At 53.5% G+C, this 18,143-nt stretch overlaps 1 protein-coding gene across 1 annotated transcript in view; it reads right to left on the reverse strand.

The window, feature by feature from the left end:
• INSYN1 (inhibitory synaptic factor 1) overlaps window positions 1-15,687 on the reverse strand; it is a 128,540-nt gene extending 112,853 nt beyond the window's left edge. The window contains exon 1 of the mRNA XM_060259824.1: window positions 15,346-15,687. Within this exon, the coding sequence (XP_060115807.1) occupies window positions 15,346-15,504 (159 nt within the window). The 5' untranslated portion in view covers window positions 15,505-15,687. The remainder of the gene's footprint in view (window positions 1-15,345) is intronic.
• Window positions 15,688-18,143: the final 2,456 nt, after the last annotated feature.

Raw genomic sequence — 18,143 nt, forward strand, 5'->3', positions numbered from 1 at the left:
TCACACGTGCTGATTTGTTGAAAACACTTGGCACATTGCATATACAATTCTCTTTTCGTCTCACTTAAAGATACATGAACAATTAGTTCTGGAGATGATTATCAATGGCTCTGTAGAGTTAACAGTGACTGATTCAGAGTCCAAGAAGGATCCAGAGTCCCGCATGGTGGAGGTCTGGCGCGACAGGACACCGGTAAGACCTTGTTTCCCAGAATTGCTTCCTTAGGCACATTCGTGTTCCAAACTATCTATTCCAAGGGACTAATGTTGCCATTAATTTTAGCACATCTAAAAGAGACCAATGCCTTCTCCTAACTGGCTGAGGGGGCAGTGGGGGTTTCAGGAGCCACACAATATGCGTGAGAGCCACATGTGGCTCCTGAGCCACAGTTTGGCCACCCCTGTTCTATAGGACAGCCCTTCAAGGACTGAAGATGGTGATCATATCACCTCTCAGTCATGTCCTCCCCAGGCTAAACATACCCAATGTCAGGGCTTTTTTCAAGCAGGAACACACAGGAACACAGTTCTGTCTGGCTTGGTATTAGAGGGTGTGGCTTAACACGCAAATGAGTTCCTGCTGGGCTTTTTCTACAAAAGAGTCCTGTGCAAAACAATTGTGAAGTTAGGGGGTGTGGTCTCATATGCAAATGAATCCCTGCTGGGCTTTTTCTGCAAAGAAAGCCCTGCCCAATGTGATGGTTAATGTACTGGTCTTGAGAAAGCCAACAGAGCGTTTTTGCTGTTGAACTTCTGTGGGTGGTCCTGAGCTAGACATCTGCATAAATCCATTTCAACATCACTCATTAACATAGCCTCAGCCTGGGGTCCCCAGGGTGTACTTGTGGGCACCAGGGCACCTGCCAGCACCTTTCCTGACACCCACCAAGCGCTTGTAGAAAGTGGGTGGGCTTAGGCTGGGCTTTTCCCCAGCAGGGCTTCTGATTGGCTGAGCAGATTAAAAGGCATCCTGTTAAACAGAGCTTCTGCCTGAAATGTTGAAGGGTGTCCAGCACCCTGTGTCTGAATCCCAAAGGGGCCTGCAGGCTCAAAAAGGCTGGGACCCGCCCTGACCTGGATTGCCCCAGCAAGCCTGATCTTGTTAGATCTCAGAAGGCAAGCAGGGTCGACTCTGGCAAGTACTTGGATGAGAGTGCCAGGGAATACCAGCAGTCGGGAAGACAGGGGCAGGCTTTATTCAGTCATCTCTCTGAATATCTTCCTGGCCCCCAGTAGGGGTCACTCACCAGGGGTCATCATGACTTCCAGGTACACACACAATCACAAACATGTACCCAGACACACATGTACATATAAATACAAAAAAAAAAAAAAAAGGTTGGGGGCCCCTGTAGTAGATTATACCTCAGTAGATCTGACATCCCAGAAACCTTTAATGGAAAAATAAAGAAGAAGAAGACGGCAGATTTATACCCCGTCCTTCTCTCTGAATCAGAGTCTCCGAGCGACTCACAATCTTCTATATCTTTCCCCCCCACAACAGACACCCTGTGAGGTGGGTGGGGCTGAGAGGGGTCTTTACAGCAGCTGCCCTTTCAAGGACAAACTCTGCCAGAGCTATGGCTGACCCAAGGCCATTCCAGCAGGCGCAAGTGGAGGAGTGGGGAATCAAACCCGGTTCTCCCAGATAAGAGTCCGCACACTTAACCACTACACCAAATTGGCTCTCTTTACACTGTTCAGTTCACGGACTGCTCGTGAAAGAAACTGGTCCTCTCATTTATCTTATGTCTATTCAGTCCAACCAAGGATGATGTGAAAGTTACCGATTTGATTCCTTTTTTAAGGTCCATTTATAATTTTGGGTGGCCAGCTTCAGTTCTGACTTTTTTTTGGCGCGCTGTCAGTTTTATACGTTTGTTTTTTAAGGTACGCGGAGCCCACTGTGTGGTTTCCGCAGGCGATTTATACACGGAACGTATGCCTTTTATTATACAGCGACAACGATGATTTTATTGTTGTGTAAATCCTCCTGAAAAATGCTGACTTAGCAACGAAGGACGTAAATACATTTGATGACAGAGAGGGGGTGAGGAAACATGGCAAAAATAGAGAGCTGCGGGTTTGACTTCCACAAGAGAGGAGCAAAGGAAAAGGAGGGCTTTGGCATAGAAAAGGAAAGAAGGAACAGCCCAAATCGTCTCTGCAGCCAATCCAGCAATCGCAGGATTTGTTTAATACAATGAATCATCGGGCTTATTGCTGTGGGCTTTTTATGCATGGCATATCACTACTACTGCTGCTGCTGCTGCTGCTGTAGAGAACGCAGAATGGTATCGCCTAATCTCATCAGACTTGGAAGCTAAGCAGGGTTAATACTTGGATGGGAGACCACCAAGGAAGGCTCTGCAGAGGAAGGCAATGGCCAGCCACCTCTGCTTCTCACCTGCCTTAATGCCCCTTGCTGGGCGAAGCTAAGTAGAGTTAATACTTGGAAGGGAGACCACCAAGGAAGGCTCTGCAGAGGAAGGCAATGGCCAGCTACCTCTGCTTCTCACTTGCCTTAATGCCCCTTGCTGGGAGAAGCTAAGCAGGGTTAATAATTGGAAGGGGACCACCAAGGAAGGCTCTGCAGAGGAAGGCAATGGCCAGCCACCTCTGCTTCTCACTTGCCTTGAAAGCCCCTTGCTGGGCGAAGGTAAGCAGGGTTAATACTTGGAAGGGAGAACACCAAGGAAGGCTCTGCAGAGGAAGGCAATGGCCAGCTGCCTCTGCTTCTCACTTGCCTTAATGCCCCTTGCTGGGCGAAGCTAAGCAGGGTTAACAATTGGAAGGGAGACCACCAAGGAAGGCTCTGCAGAGGAAGGCAATGGCCAGCTACCTCTGCTTCTCACTTGCCTTAATGCCCCTTGCTGGGCGAAGCTAAGCAGGGTTAACAATTGGAAGGGAGACCACCAAGGAAGGCTCTGCAGAGGAAGGCAATGGCCAGCTACCTCTGCTTCTCACTTGCCTTAATGCCCCTTGCTGGGCGAAGCTAAGCAGGGTTAACAATTGGAAGGGAGACCACCAAGGAAGGCTCTGCAGAGGAAGGCAATGGCCAGCTACCTCTGCTTCTCACTTGCCTTAATGCCCCTTGCTGGGCGAAGGTAAGCAGGGTTAATACTTGGAAGGGAGACCACCAAGGAAGGCTCTGCAGAGGAATGCAATGGCCAACCACCTCTGCTTCTCACTTGCCTTGAAAGCCCCTTGCTGGAGTCACCATAAATCAGCTGTGACTTGATGACACTTGAAACGCGCATGATGATGTTGAGGAGGAGGGGCTGTGGCTCACACGCAGAAGGACCCAGGTTCAATCCCCCGGCATCTTCATTTAAAAGAATTAGGTAGGAGGTGATGGGAAAGACCTCCTGCCTGAGACCCTAGGGAGCCGCTGCCAGTCTGAGTAGACAAGACTGAGTTTGATGGACCCAGGGTCTGACTCAGTAGAAGGCAGCTTCATGTGTTCATGATGAAGATGCTTGAAGCATCAAGTTCACAGCGTGGATCGCCTACGATGGCCAGTTCTACCCAGCTGGAGAGACCAGCGGATTCCCCCAATCAGGCTGGAAATCAAAGAAGAACTTGGCATTTTCGTTCTCGTTGCTTGTGACCGAACTCGGCATCCAAACCCTGACCTGAACCCCACGCTGCATCTTATTGATGGCAGTGCAGTCTGTAGATATGAACAGCAGCAGACCTCTCCAGATGCTACAACTCCCCCCCCCTTTTTATTTTTGCTTCTGGGCCAGACTGCAGCAGAAGTCTTCTTGGTGCACCACTTACTTAAGACAGTTACCCTATGCCCAAGGTTCAGCCTCGGACAGACAGCCGAGAGGGTTACGCAGAAGAACGCAAAGAGACCCCAAAGCCCCTGCATAATTGTGGAGTAGGGTTGCCAATCCCCAGGTGGGGGCAGGGGATCCCCCAGTTTGGATACCCTCCCCCCGCTTCAGGGTCGTCAGAAAGCGGGGGGAAGGGAGGGAAATGTCTGCTGGGAACTCTATTATTCGCTATGGAGATTTATTCCCATAGAAAATCATGGAGAATTGATCCGCGGGTATCTGGGGCTCTGAGGGGGGCTGTTTTTTGGGGTAGAGGCACCAAATTTTCAGTATAGCATCTAGTGCCTCTCCCCAAAATACCCCCCAAGTTTCAAAAAGATTGGACCAGGGGGTCCAATTCTGTGAGCCCCAAAAGAAGGTGCCCCTATCCTTCATTATTTCCTATGGAAGGAAGGCATTGAAAAGGTGTGCCGCCCCTTTAAATGTGAGGGCCAGAACTCCCTTTGGAGTTCAGTTATGCTTGTCACAGCCTTGATCTTGGCACCACCCCTAATGTCTCCTGGCTCCACCCCCAAAGTCCCCATATATTTCTTGAATTGGATTTGGCAACCCTATTGGGGAGGGGGGAACAGGGATGCCAGCTTGGGGTTGGGAAATACCTGGAGATTTTGGGGAGGCGGAGCCTGGGCAGGGTGGAGTTTGGGGAGGGGAGGGACTGCAACAGGGTAGAATGCCAGAGTCATTGTCTCCAAGGCCATTGTTCTTGGTTGCCTGGAGATCAATTAGAATAATGGGAGATTGCCAGGGGCCACCTGGAGGTTGGCAACCCTATTGGGGGGCTGTTGGCACATTCTCCCCCCCCCCCTACTTCTTACTTATCAGGGACTGTATCTGCAGGCCAAAACCAGCTCTCAAAGTAAAACCACCCATCTCTCCAACTGCCAACCCAAATTATCTATTTGTCTATTACTGTTGCAGCAAAGAGGACAGAAGCAGAGAAAGGAAGACGGGAAAAAGTTGGCCGGTGTCCTCCGTTTCCTTCCTGAAAAACGCTCCCTCTGCATACCTAGTTGCCAGCCAAAGGAACAGAACTACCGTTTAAGGCCTGCAGAAGTGGACACGGCTCTGACTTTCCCACCGGTGCATTTCCTTGGAACACAGTGCCAGATTAAACCCTGTGGAGGCCCCTAGGCAATCAAAATTTGGGGGGGGGGGAGCCCCTCACAAATTATCTCAGGGCCAGAGTGCCCGCCCCACTGCCTGGGGCCCCTGCTGCAGCCTGCGGCACCTTCTCAAAAGCCCCTTTGACGATGCTGTGGGGGAGAGGCAGAGAGAGGCAAACCTGGTGACGACACCAGCAGCAGCCGCATCAGGCAAGTTGGGCAAAGAGCGGTTCAGTTGCAGGGTGTGTGTGCAGGCTGGGGGGGGGAGGGGGAGAGCAAGCCTGGGGCCCCTGAAGGGATGGGGCCCACAGGCCAGTGCCTACTTGGCCTAATTGTTAATCCGCCCCTGTTGGAACGCCTGTCCAAAAGATTTTGGCAGGGAAGCTGCAGCCAAAGCAGGGACCCACAAGGTCAGCTCGGAACAGAACACTGAGCCCTGCCCTCGTGGCTTCTTGCTGTCCCCCAGTCCCCATGTTTCATCTGAAGACTAGGGTTGCCAAGTCCAATTTAAGAAATATCTGGGGACTTTGGGGGTGGAGCCAGGAGACTTTGGGGGTGGAGCCAGGATACATTAGGGGTGGAGCCAAGATCAAGGCTGTGACAAGCATAATTGAACTCCAAAGGGAGTTCGGGCCATCACATTTAAAGGGACGGCACATCTTTTCAATGCCTTCCTTCCATAGGAAATTACGAAGGCTAGGGGCACCTTCTTTTGGGGCTCATAGAACTGGACCCCCTGGTCCAATCTTTTGAAACTTGGAGGGTATTTTGGGGAGAGGCACTAGATGCTATACTGAAAATTTGGTGCCTCTACCCCAAAAGACAGCCCCCCCCCAGAACTCCAGATACCCGCGGATCAATTCTCTATGATTTTCTATGGGAATAAATCTCCATAGGGAATTATAGAGTTCCCAGCAGACATTTCCCTCCCCTCCCCCCGCTTTCTGACGACCCTGAAGCGGGGGGAGGGCCTCCAAACTGGGGGATCCCCTGCCCCCACCTGGGGATTGGCAACCCTACTGAAGACCCAACCGACAGGATTCTCTTTCGACTCCTGTAAATTTACAGCAATCCTGTCAATCTCTGCAGACCAAACCCAACATCCCTATGGTATGCAGTTTCCCACCTCCAGGCCAGGAAATTGAGACTTGGGGGTTGAACGGAGGGGTGGGGGGAGCACAGAGTTTTGGGAAGGAAAGGAGGACACAGAGCACACCCCCCGGAGCTGCCATTTCCTCCAGAAGTAATTTGGAGATCAGTTGTAATTCCCGGAGAACTCCAGCCTTGCCACCTAGAGGTTGGCAAGCCTATGATGCCACTGTGGCTCACTTGGCCTACTAGGACTGCCAAGCTCCTGCCAGGGGCAGGGGATCCCCCATCGTGGAAGGACCCAACCTGCTGGTGGGGAGCAGGCCACTGGGGGAATCCCTGCCTCTGAAGAGCCCCACTGGCATGCACCATTCCCAGTGTGATGACATCACCCAGAAGTGACATCATTATGCTGGCGACACTCTAGAACTCGTGCTAAAACTCTATGGCGCCATAGAGTTTCACCACAAATCCTAGAGCACTTCCATTGTGACATTCTAGGAATTGTGGTAAAACTCTATGGTACCATAGAGTTTTACTGCAATTGCTAGAATGTCACACCATAGAGTTTTATCATGAGTCGTAGAGCATCCCTAGCGCGACATCCCTGGCAGTGTAGGGACTTGGCAACCCTATGGCCTACAATTCTCAGAACCCACAGAGTGGCTGTACAGAAAAGGAATGCTAAAATTGGAAAACGCCTGCATAGGCTGATTTACATTCATAGATTTACATTTATGCATAACTGAACCTCTGTGAGGATTGAATGCCATCCAAACTGACCACTTGACCCTTCCTTCACAGAAGCTGGACTGCAAAGACTCCAACAGCATTGCCCCATAAGCTTTGTTCATGAAAAGCATTTTCAACTCTTGCACTCCGGACCATCCCATCTAAACTGACCACTTGACCCTTCCTTCACAGAAGCTGGACTGCAAAAACTCCAACAGCTTTGTCTCTTAAGCTTTGTTCACGAACAGCGTTCTAGACAACCCCATCCAAACTGACTACCTGCCCTTCTTTCGTAGAAGCTGGACTTCAAAGACTCCAACAACATTGTCCCTTAAGCTTTGTTCACGAACAGCATTCTGGACCATCGCAGCATTCTTAACCAATCATTATAATTGTTATTGAATAATGGAATTGCATGGCCTAACACTTCCTAGAAATGCAAGGAAACAAGGCATCCACAGAACAAACAAGGGACCTCATAGAACCGAGTTGGAAAGGACCTCCAGGGTCTTCTAGTCCAGCAGTCCCCAACCTTTTTGGCACCAGGGACCGGTTTTGTGGAAGACAATTTTTCCCTGGACCGGGGGTGGGGTGGGGGGCATGGTTTCGGGATTATATAACTGTGCACTTTATTTTGGTGTGGTGGTTAAGTGCGCAGACTCTTATCTGGGAGAATCGGGTTTGATTCCCTACTCCTCCACTTGAAGCTGCAGGAATGGCCTTGGGTCAGCCATAGCTCTCGCAGAGTTGTCCTTGAAAGGGCAGCTTCTTGGGAGAGCTCTCTCAGCCCCACCCACCTCACAGGGCGTCTGTTGTGGGGGAGGAAGATAAAGGAAATTGTAGGCCGCTCTAAGGTTCAGCGTGGAGGGCAGGATATAAATCCAGTGTCATACTACTACTACTGTGTAATATATAATGAAATAATTATACAACATGGCCCGGTTGCTAACACGCCATGGACTGGTACCAGTCCACAGGCTGGGGGCTGCGGATCCCTGATCTAGTCCAACTCTCTGCACGATGCAGGGAATTCACAAATACCTCCCCCCACGTACCTGAGCATGCTCCCCCTGGATCCTTTGCACTGCAAACTAACTCCCTGCCAAATGGTCTATTATTGAGAGCTGAGCAAGCTCGAGGAGGCATAAAATGTTATGAACAGCTAAGAGTCGGCTGATAGGGAGGTACAGAAGGAACAGAGACGTTCTTATGTCTTTTGGGCAAGATAGTATCCTAGACAGAAACCGATTCCCCAGTAGCCCCGCCCCTCTTCTCTGCGGGGCTTCCGTCGGATTTCACACGGTCTGCCCCGGGGCTGCCGCTCGCTTCGCCTTTTCCACGCGACAAAGAGAAACCAGTTTTTAGAGGCTCTTGTTTGCTGCGTGAAAGAGGCGGCGCGAGTGGCAGCCCCGGGGCCGATAGTGTGAAATCCGACGGAAGCCCCGCGGAGAAGAGGAGAGTGAGAGCGGCATAAGGCTAGTGGGGAATCGGTCAGAGTTTCCTTTTAGGTAGGGAAATTCCCCATAATTCCTCGCGGCCCCACCAATTGTGCACCACATATTTGGCTCGCGTACCCCAAACGACAGCAGATTCAAAACAACTGCAGGTGCATTCAGATGCGTCCTGAGTGCTAGCGCGGTGTAGCAATGAGATTACTGGACTAGCATTGGAGAGACCCAGACTTGAATTCCCCCTGTGCCTTGGAAGCTTGGTAGGTGATTTGGGGCCAATTGCACACTCTTGCAGCCTAGCCTACCTCACAGGGTTATTGTGAACATATGGGGGAGGAAAGCAGAACAATATCCACTAGATTGGGTGAGAGAGTGTACTAGATAAAAAAAATGCATACTATTTGAGCTGTTGTGGAGGAGAAGGGAGAGGAGGAGGAGGAGAAAGAGGAAGAAGAGGAGGAGACTGGATTTATATCCCACCCTTCACTTGGGAGTCCCATAGCGGCTTACAATCTCCCTTCCTTTTCTCTCCCCACAACGGACACCCTGTGAGGTAGGTGGGGCTGAGAGAGTTCTGAGAGAACAGCAGCTGACCCAAGGTCACCCAGCAGCTGCATGTGGAGGAATGTGGCATCAGCTTTGGTTCTCCCGGATTAGAGTCTGCGCACTTAACCACTACACCAAACTACATCAAACCAGTACACCAAACTAGAAGAACACTCATCATAGTATATACAACCATCCAATTCCCTGTCCAAGAACTGAGCCCAGAGAAAAAAACATTTCTACCCATCTGTATATGGCTATGCGCAGTGCCGACTGGCTGCCGCTTGTGTCACCACCAACCCATCTCTGCTTGAATTCTGGGAGGGAGAGGGAAGGCAGGGGCCAAGGGTGATGGCTAAAATCAGTGTCTGAATTGCTTAAAAAATCCCAAGTACATCTGTCAAATCCGTCGCAAAGCTGGGCTTTCTCCATCGGAGGTGGGGGGGAGAAAGAAGCATTGCGTTCCATTTAAAGACACATCTGTATGCACTCTAAATTAGCAACTTAGCTATCTCTGCTTCTGTCAGCAACAAGCCAAGGGAGACGCCGGGGTTTTTTAAGTGCACTCTCTGATTCATCCTATAAGCCTATAGGGATAATCCGCCTCGGACAGGCTTTGGGAGACATTCGAACGAAGCGCGAATCCTAATGATCGGTTGTGCTGGTGACCCTCCCAGCTGGGGCTGCCAACCTCCAGGGGAGGGCCTGAAAATCTCCCAGAATTGCAACTGATCTTCACTCTACAGAGGTCATTTCCCCAGAGAGAAAATGGCTGCTTTTGAGGGGGGACTTAACAGCATTAAGGTCCTGCTAAGGTCCCTCCCCTCCTCAAACCCAGCCCCCTCCAGGCTCCAAACCCCCAGCTATTTCCTGTCCTAGAGCCTGGCAACCCTATCCCAGCAGAGGACAGGCCTACCAGCTCTAAACTGATAACCACCCTAGTCACCGGGCCTCAGAAGCTACTGAATTGGCTCTCTGTGCTGCCACACTTCTGGTCTCAGCCTATGGACACGCTGGTTCCACACTCCAATCACGACACTGCTACAAATTTAGAGCATTGCATATTTTCTCTTCTGTACAGTGCCTTTCTACTCCCCCTTCCCCCTCTGGGACATTAGGGAACATCATAACTTACAATGGGTCATACAAACATAAGAAGAAGAAGAAGAAGCAACAGGCCATCTAGTTGAGCATCTTGCCTCACGAAGTGGTCAACCAGTTCCCCTGGAGGGCCAACAACAGGCCATAGAGACTGAGACCTTCATAAGCATATCTGAAGAGCCCTGCTGGATCAGACCAGTGGTCCATCTGATCCAGCATCCCGTCTCACACAATGGCCAACCAGTTCCTCTGGAGGGCCAACAACAGGCCACAGAAGCAGAGGCATTCATTAGAACATCAGAAGAGCCCTGCTGGATCAGACCAGTGGTCCATCTAATCCAGCATCCCGTCTCACACAGTGGCCAACCTAGGGGTGCCAAGTCCCCAGCTTCCCACAGTGAGGGACTTTCTCTCATGCACGGAGCGTGCATGCGCCATGATGATGTCACCAGGAAGTGGCATCATCAAAATGGCAGTGCCCATGCGGGGCTGCTCTAGGCGTTTCTGGGAAAACTCTATGCACCACAGAGTTTTTTAACCTCCCAAATAGCTAGAGCATCTGGGAAAAAACAAAGAGTTTTCCTAGAAATGCCTAGAGTGGCCACCATTTTTATGATGTCACTTCTGGGTGACATCATTGCGCCAGCAACGTTGGGGGAGGTTCCAACGTTAAGGGAGGGAGGAAGGAAGGAAGGGAAAGAGGGAGGGAGGAAAGGAGGAAGGGAGGGAGGAAGCGAGAGGGAGGGAGGGAGGGAGGAAGGAAAATAGATGGGGAAGAGAAAGGTGGAAAGAAAGCAACTTCAATTTTAAATTCTGGCTTGGCTTGGCGAAGTGATTTAATGAGACAAATGCCTTCTCCGAGCTGGCCAACAGGGCAGTGGGGGCTTTGAGAGCTTTGAGAGCCACACAATATGTGTGAAAGAGCCACATGTGGCTCCCGAGCTGCAGTTTGGCCACTCCTGGCCTAGGATACGGCAGACGCAGATTCATATCCCTGCTCTGACACCGAAACTCACTCGGTTACTTGGGCCGGTCAGTCACTCTCTCTGGGCCTAGCCTACCTTACAGGGTTGTCACAATGAGGATACAGCAGAGATGGAGTGAATGACGTTGTAAGTCACTCTGGGTCCCCCCACTGGGTAGAAAAGCAGGGCATAAATATCTGAATCAAGACACTGTCTTTGCGATTGTCACTGCTTGCTCACCTAGCCGAGCTCAGAGGGAGCCGAAAGCCCTGGGGGGAGGGGTCTATCCTGTCACCTCTCTGTGCCAGGTGCGAGGGACGCGGTTGCAGATGCTGCACCACAGCAAGTCAGGGGGCAGTCTAAGCCACGTTGCCTGTGCCCAGGGCTTTTTTTGCAGCAGGAACTCCTTTGCATATTAGGCCACACACCCCTGATGTAGCCAAGCCTCCCAGAGCTTACACTAGATCCTGTACTAAGAGCCCTGTAAGCTCTTGGAGGATTGGCTCCATCAGGGGTGGAATTCTAGCAGGAGCTCCCTTGCATATTAGGCCACACCCTCCTAATGCAGCCAATCCTCCTGGAGCTTCCTGCAAGAAGAGCCCTGTAAGCTCTTGGAGAATTGGCTACATCACGGGGGGTGTGGCCTCATACGCAAAGGAGTTCCCGCTACAAAAAAAAAGCCCTGCCGTTGCCCTTCTGAGTCCCCAGCCATGTGCCCCGAGTGAACATTCTTACTCTTCTGCATTTCATGTAGCAAACAAAAGCAGGAGGTGGTGACTTTGGCACTGTACGTGAAGATCATGTTTCAAAGTCTCTTTTTTTTGTTTAAAACACACACACATCGAAAACCGTCGCCAGATCTGGAGGCGCTTCCTTGAATATTATGATTCAGAGCTGGATCAGGACTCGGATGGCAGGAACAGCTACAGGAGGGAGAAAGTATAGAAACAGTGGAGGAGGAAAGACTGGGGGAGGGAGGGAGGGAAGGGGGTGGTGGTTAGATTCATCAGGGGGATAGAAAATGCCATGCCACTTGGCGTCCTAGCTGGGAAGGCGTTTTGTGGGGCCGAAGGATGCGGTTCAAAAAGTCCCCCAATGGACATTGGAGTGGGGTGGGGATTCGAACCCGGCTCTCCCGGGAATGACATTCCAACCGCAGCACCACGTGGGTACTTGCGACCAATAGCCCCGTTGGATCTAACCTCTGCCCCATTCGATGCCTAGAGGAGGCTGGATATTCTGAGGAAAAGCAACCCACCGCAGGGGAATCTAGGGTTGCCAGGTCTGTGTTGGGAAATACCTGGAGACTTTGGGGTGGATCTGGGAGAGGGTGGGGTTTGGAGAGGGGTGGAGCCTCAGCATGGTCCAATGCCATAGAGGTCATCCTTCAAAGCAGGGGTTTTCTCCAGGCAGAGGTGTCACTAGGGTGGGTTGCACCCTGGGGTGTAACTGATTCAAGTCACCCCCCCCCCCATTGGGCATCACCCCTTTTGGAGGGCTGCGTCACCCCCTCCGCACACAACCCCGCCCACTTCACATGGCCCCTCCCTCATCCACCCTCTGGTCACATGACCAGCCCCCGTAATCCGAGATACCAGTTTTGCAGCATTTAAGTTTCCCCCACTCACCCACACGCTTTTAGCTGAGCCGGCGGCAGCGCGGCCCCGGTTTCAGAATCCCGGCCAGCCCACACACAGCAGCAGCGTTCTAGTCCCAGGGCCAGCCCCTTCCTGTTGGGGGGGGGTCATGGGTCAGTGCCTGGGGCCAATGAGAATGCTCTGGGGGAGGGCCGATGGCCCCCTTGGCCCCGCCCTAGTGACGCCGCTGTCTCCAGGGGAGCTGGGGATCAGTTGTAAAAGCCGGAGGTCTCCAGGCCCCACCTGGAGACTGGCAACCCTAGAGGAATCCCTAAAACCAATGGATGGACCACAAACTCTGCAATCAATGACATCGTGCCGTATTCCCTAAGGCCTGGCAAAACCAAACAACTACAGCCAAGAGGAAGCAGAGCTCTCTTTGGTTTCTGCCAGGGTGGAGGTTGGCTGACAACAGCCCAGTGGGAAAGTGTCTTTGGATAGTCCCCTAATCCCTGCTGTACGATACTATTTCAGACCCACAACAGCTTTAAGAATCAGCTTCTTTAGCAGGACTATAGCTCAGTAGCAAAAAAAATTGATTTGCGTCCAGGAAATCCTAAATGCTGCATCTTGTTCATTGATCTTTGGAAGTCTCTACTGGGGAAGGGACGGCGGCTCAGTGGTAGAGCATCTGCTTGATAAGCAAAAGATCCCAGGTTCAATCCCCGGCATCTCCAACTAAAAAGGGTCCAGGCAAGTAGGCGTGAAAAACCTCAGCTTGAGACCCTGGAGAGCAGGGGAGGGAAAGTGGCTCAGTGGTAGAGCATCTGCTTGGTAAGCAAAAGATCCCAGGTTCAATCCCCGGCATCTCCAACTAAAAAGGGTCCAGGCAAGTAGGCATGAAAAACCTCAGCTTGAGACCCTGGAGAGCCGTTGCCAATCTGAGTAGACAAGACTGACTTTGATGGACCGAGGGTCTGATTCAGTAGAAGGCAGCTTCATATGTTCATATATATGATTGGATATTCAAAGAGAAGGAATGCCCAATTACTTTCAGCTGGGCTTTTGGGAAGGATGGTGGCTCAGTGGTAGAGCATCTGCTTGGTAAGCAGAAAGTCCCAGGTTCAATCCCCGGCACCTCCAACTAAAAAGGGGCCAGGCAAATGGGCATGAAAAACCTCAGCTTGAGACCCTGGAGAGCCGCTGCCAGTCTGAGTAGACAATACTGACTTGGATGGACCAAGGGTCTGATTCAGTACAAGGCAGCTTCATATGTTCCTACGTTCCTGCAGGACTCCTGAACCCAGAGGGCAGCTGCCAGCAGGATTACCAACTCTGGGTTGCGAAATTCCTGGAGATTTTTTTTTTTGGGGGGGGTGGAATTTGAGGATTGCAAGGTTTGGGGAAGGGAGGGAGATCAGCTGGATATAATGCCATGGAGCCCGCCCTCCAAAGCAGCCATTTTCTCCAGGGAAACTGATCTCTGTCGTCTGGAGACCAGCTGCAATGCCAGGAGATCTCCAGGCCCAACCTGGAGAATGGCGACCCCAGCTGCCAGTCCTAACCGCTGGCGCTGTGTTCCTCAGTCAAAGCTCCAAGTTAGCTGTTACGACATGAGCCACCGAAGCCGCATACGCCCGAGCGAAGTGAATGCGGAATGTGAACCGGGTTCCTCGGACGGCTGAATCGCTGAAAAACATCTGGGCTGCCTCCCTCTGCCACTAGAAGATTTCCGTTCTGCGCACCGAAAGCACGAATGGTTCCCTGCTGTGCAACTTGGGCTTTGCTACTCTAACGAAGGCCCAGGGGAGACACTGGGTTGTAGGCCGCTTGTCCCCGAGAGGTTGCAAAGGCAAAACCAAACTTATTTTCCGGGCGTTAACACTGCAATTCTCCCATGCGTCGACTCTCCCCTCCACACTCGACCCCCCAAGAAGAAAGAATATACGTCAACTCTCGTAGCTCTGAAACCGTGGGGATTCTCTTCTGAAAATCCTGACGTCTCAACTGGCTGCACTTTCAAAGACTCTGCCACATGGATCTCCTAGACCAAGAAGGCTTCCTGCAACCAATACTCCATAGCCCAACAGTATCTGCTATAACAGCTGCAGGCTTGTGATATTTTAAGAACGTTTTCAACCAAATCTCTCTCTCAAGATCTCACAGGGCAGGGCCTTTTCATTCGTAGCACCCAGGCCTTGAAATTGTCTGTTCCCCGACTTCGTAATACGCTACAAATACATTTTTTTTATTCCAAAAGCTTTTTTTAAGGAAGCTTTTGACCTGCACCCATTTGATAAATTCACACTGGTTGCTGCGCACCAACTGTTATATCTCCTGGTTTAATGACTGCTAAGGCTTTTTATCTCAGTGGCTCACAGTCTCAATCTTTTTTGATGGGTCTGAGTTTCAACCATTTGCTTAGAACTCTTAATCTGTTAGGTGACTTGAGATCTGCTCTGTAGTAGAAATACAGGATATACAACTTCCCCAAAATCCCAGGTTATGCGGCACGGGCTATGAACAAAGACACCAGCTCAGCGGAAGAAGCTGGCACAGTTGAAAGACTACGTACTCCAGACGCAGTGCAACTGGGAGTGAGAGACACATGCACCAACATTTAGGCAACTTGAAGACTACAACCCCCATGATTCAGTGTTCTTAATTCTGCAAAAATCAAAGAGGACTTTTAACTGAAGGCACAGAACAAGGGAGCTGGGCTTTGTGAAAACACAGTATGAGGAAACCTTGTTGCAGAATATGTGCCCCTTCCGCATTTACTTCAGCAGATCCAAATACAGCCAGCCCCCAATTTATGTGCAACCATGTCACCAAAGCATCATGAACCCATTTGCTCTGCATTTGGCTTCTTGGTCTCCCACCCCAACCCAATCTCTGGACACATTTCCCATCCACTCCCGTTTTGATGGGTTACTTACTTCCCGCAGCTCCTTGGCCACATCCTTAAGTTCCTGCAGGATGCCTTCCAGCTGCCCAATCACCATTTTCATGCGCCCCCTGATGCGTTCCCTCTCGCTGATGTTGCTGTCGGTTGCTTTGTCAGTGGGCTGCTTATCCTGCAAGCCCCGGGAGTTCATCCTTCACAGGGTGCCGGGGCAGCGGGGCCAAGTCGCGTGGCACATTCTGCTTTCGCCCAGCCTGACGTTGCCTCCACGGAGCCCCTCTCAGCTGGGGAGATCTCCACATCTTAACGTCCCCCCTGCCCCAGAAAGCCTGAGCCGCACACTCGCTTGCCAGCTTTCGATCTCTCGTTCTCTCCCCCCGCCACGACTCTTGCCCTAGCTGGATCGGGGCATCTAAGCGGGAACTGCCAGCGCGGGATTCGAATCCAGAACCCAACCCAGCCCAAGCCGCACGTCTCTCGCACGAACTCTCACAGGGGTCAGAGAAGACGAACCATCATCTCGCAGCGAAGCTGGCAACGAAGAATGGCCAGAAACAACCAACCTTAAAAGGGTTACGGGCAATCTGTGCTCCACAAGGACCTACTGAGAAATGCCAGGGTCCAGGTCAAGCACAGGGAAATGCCAGTTGATGCCACTTTTGCTCATCTCGACAGAGAGGGCATCACCACGGGCTCTCCATCGCTCTCCACGTCCTTCAGAAGAAGAAGAAGAAGAGAATTTCCTGCAGATCCCAGATCTGTGTGTCTTGGGTGGGTGGGAGGGCAGCGCCTCTTCGGTCTCCTCACCGCTCCCCCCACACCTCTTCCGCAGAGGGCTGCCCCAGGGGACCGGCCAGCTTCAGCACCACTCGGGCCATCTGGTTATGCAAGGCAGCCGGACGGATCCAAGTTTGGAGGTGCGCCGGTTTCTGACCACCACTGTGGTTCGAAGCACAAGCGGAGGGGGAGAAGGGGAAGGGGGGGGGGCGCATCGGTCAGATGCTGGGAGCCCTTAAGAACGCCCCGCCGTCTCCTGCGCAGAAAGAGAAGGGAGGAAAGCAAGCTGGTGTCATTGGGAAGATCCCATTCGAAACCCCCCACCCCCCACCCCGGACGTGCCAAGACGGCTTCACTTCCAACTGAGCCAGGGATCCCTTCGCAGGCTTTTGAGGGGGCAGGAGACCACCCTGGTTTGGGCAACCAGAGCAGGGATTTGCTCTGTTAAAGAGGGAACCCCGCTAGTGGAGAAAGACACCCCCCCACCCCACGATCCTCTCTCCCTCGGCTCTACAAACTCCCCTTCCCCCCCTCCCCACAGTCTCATGGTCACCCCAAGAGCTGCCCATGTGGGCTGGATAACATCCGGCCCTTTGCCCACGGAGCCCCACGCAGAACGCCGGGGCATTCATTCAGGGTCCATCTCTCCCCTGGCTAAACTTCAGTCCACCCTCCCCCTCTCCCAGCAGTATGTGCCAGTCTCTGGTTTGGGCCCTGGAGTGGCCCTGCCAGCCGAGGACTGGGTTCAGGGCGCCTTCCTTCCCGCAGCTGCGCTCCCAAGCTTTTGACAAGTGCCCACTTACTAGCAGAGGAGCGCCTGGGGTCCCCTCTCGGCCAAGGCGGAGCTGCGATCCGATCGCGGGTCCCCGAGTCTCTTTCCTCCTGCGCCTCACAACGTCTCCGGCGGAGCCCCGGCTCTGGGCGTCCCACTCCTCGGTGGGGCTGAAGGAGTCCGGCCTTGGGGGCCCAGCCATGGAGGGGGGCGGGAGGAGCCAAGCCGCAGCCGAATCCAGGGCACCGCCTCCCCCGCCACGGCTTTCTCAGATCGCGCCCCGGGGGCAGCCCCTTCGGGTGTGGAGGCGCCCCGGGAGGGGACGGGGGAGAAGCGGGTGCCCGCGGGGAGCCCTCCCGCCTGCCTGCCCTCCTCGCCCCTCCGGCCACCAGCGTGGGGGGCGGGGGAGACGGATCAGTTCAGGACTTCGCGGCTGGCCCCTCCGCGCAGCGTCAGGGCGCTTCTGCCCCGGCTGGGGGGCCGTGCTCGGCGGCGGTCCACAGGTGCCATGGCTTCAAGCCGGAGACGGCGATGCCGGCGGGCGACGACGCAGTCACGGTCCTATCCACCCCAACGCCGCGCTCGCTCTCCTTCTCCTTCTAGGTCAGCTGCCGTCCCGGTCGACCGTCCGCCCGGCCACGAGCAAGAACGTGGCGGCGCACGGAAGCCTCGGGACCCATGCGCGGCGCTGGGGGGAGAGGAGAGGAGGCGGCGCTCGCGTCTTGGCGCGCCCCCTCCCACCCCGGGCAGCTGGAGAGGCGGAGCCAAGCGGGGCGAGAGCGGCGGGGAGGGAGCCGGCGTCTCCCTTGCAGCCTCCCGCTCGCCCCAGTTCTGCCCGGCCGCCAACAGGAGCGCCAGGCAAGCGCAGGAGCGGCAAGGCGAGGAGCTCCGGCGCGCAGGGCGCTCCCGGCCCGGGGGAACGGCGCAGGCTCCCTGGAGCAGGCGAGCCCGGTGCTGCTGGCTTGCACAGCGGGGGAGGGAAGGACGGGAGCGCGCCGGAGCGGGTGTTTGTGTGTGTGTGTGTGTGTGTGTGTGTTGGGGGCGCGCGCGCTCTTGCTCGCCCGCGCGCTCTTGCAGCTCTCCGGCTCCAGCCTCGCTCGCCCCCGAACCCCGCGGAGAGTTCCGCAGCTCGCCAGGCCCGGCGGCTCTGGGCCGGCCTCAAGATGCGGGGACGGCGGGGCTGTGTCGGGCGAAGCGGGTGGGAGCTCGGATGGACCGGCCCGGGGTGGGGGGGATTTAAAGGGACCGGGACAGCCGGGCGGCCGGCTGCGGACAGGCAAGGG

Source organism: Heteronotia binoei, chromosome 19 (genome assembly GCF_032191835.1).
Source record: "Heteronotia binoei isolate CCM8104 ecotype False Entrance Well chromosome 19, APGP_CSIRO_Hbin_v1, whole genome shotgun sequence".
Classification (NCBI taxonomy): domain Eukaryota; kingdom Metazoa; phylum Chordata; class Lepidosauria; order Squamata; family Gekkonidae; genus Heteronotia; species Heteronotia binoei.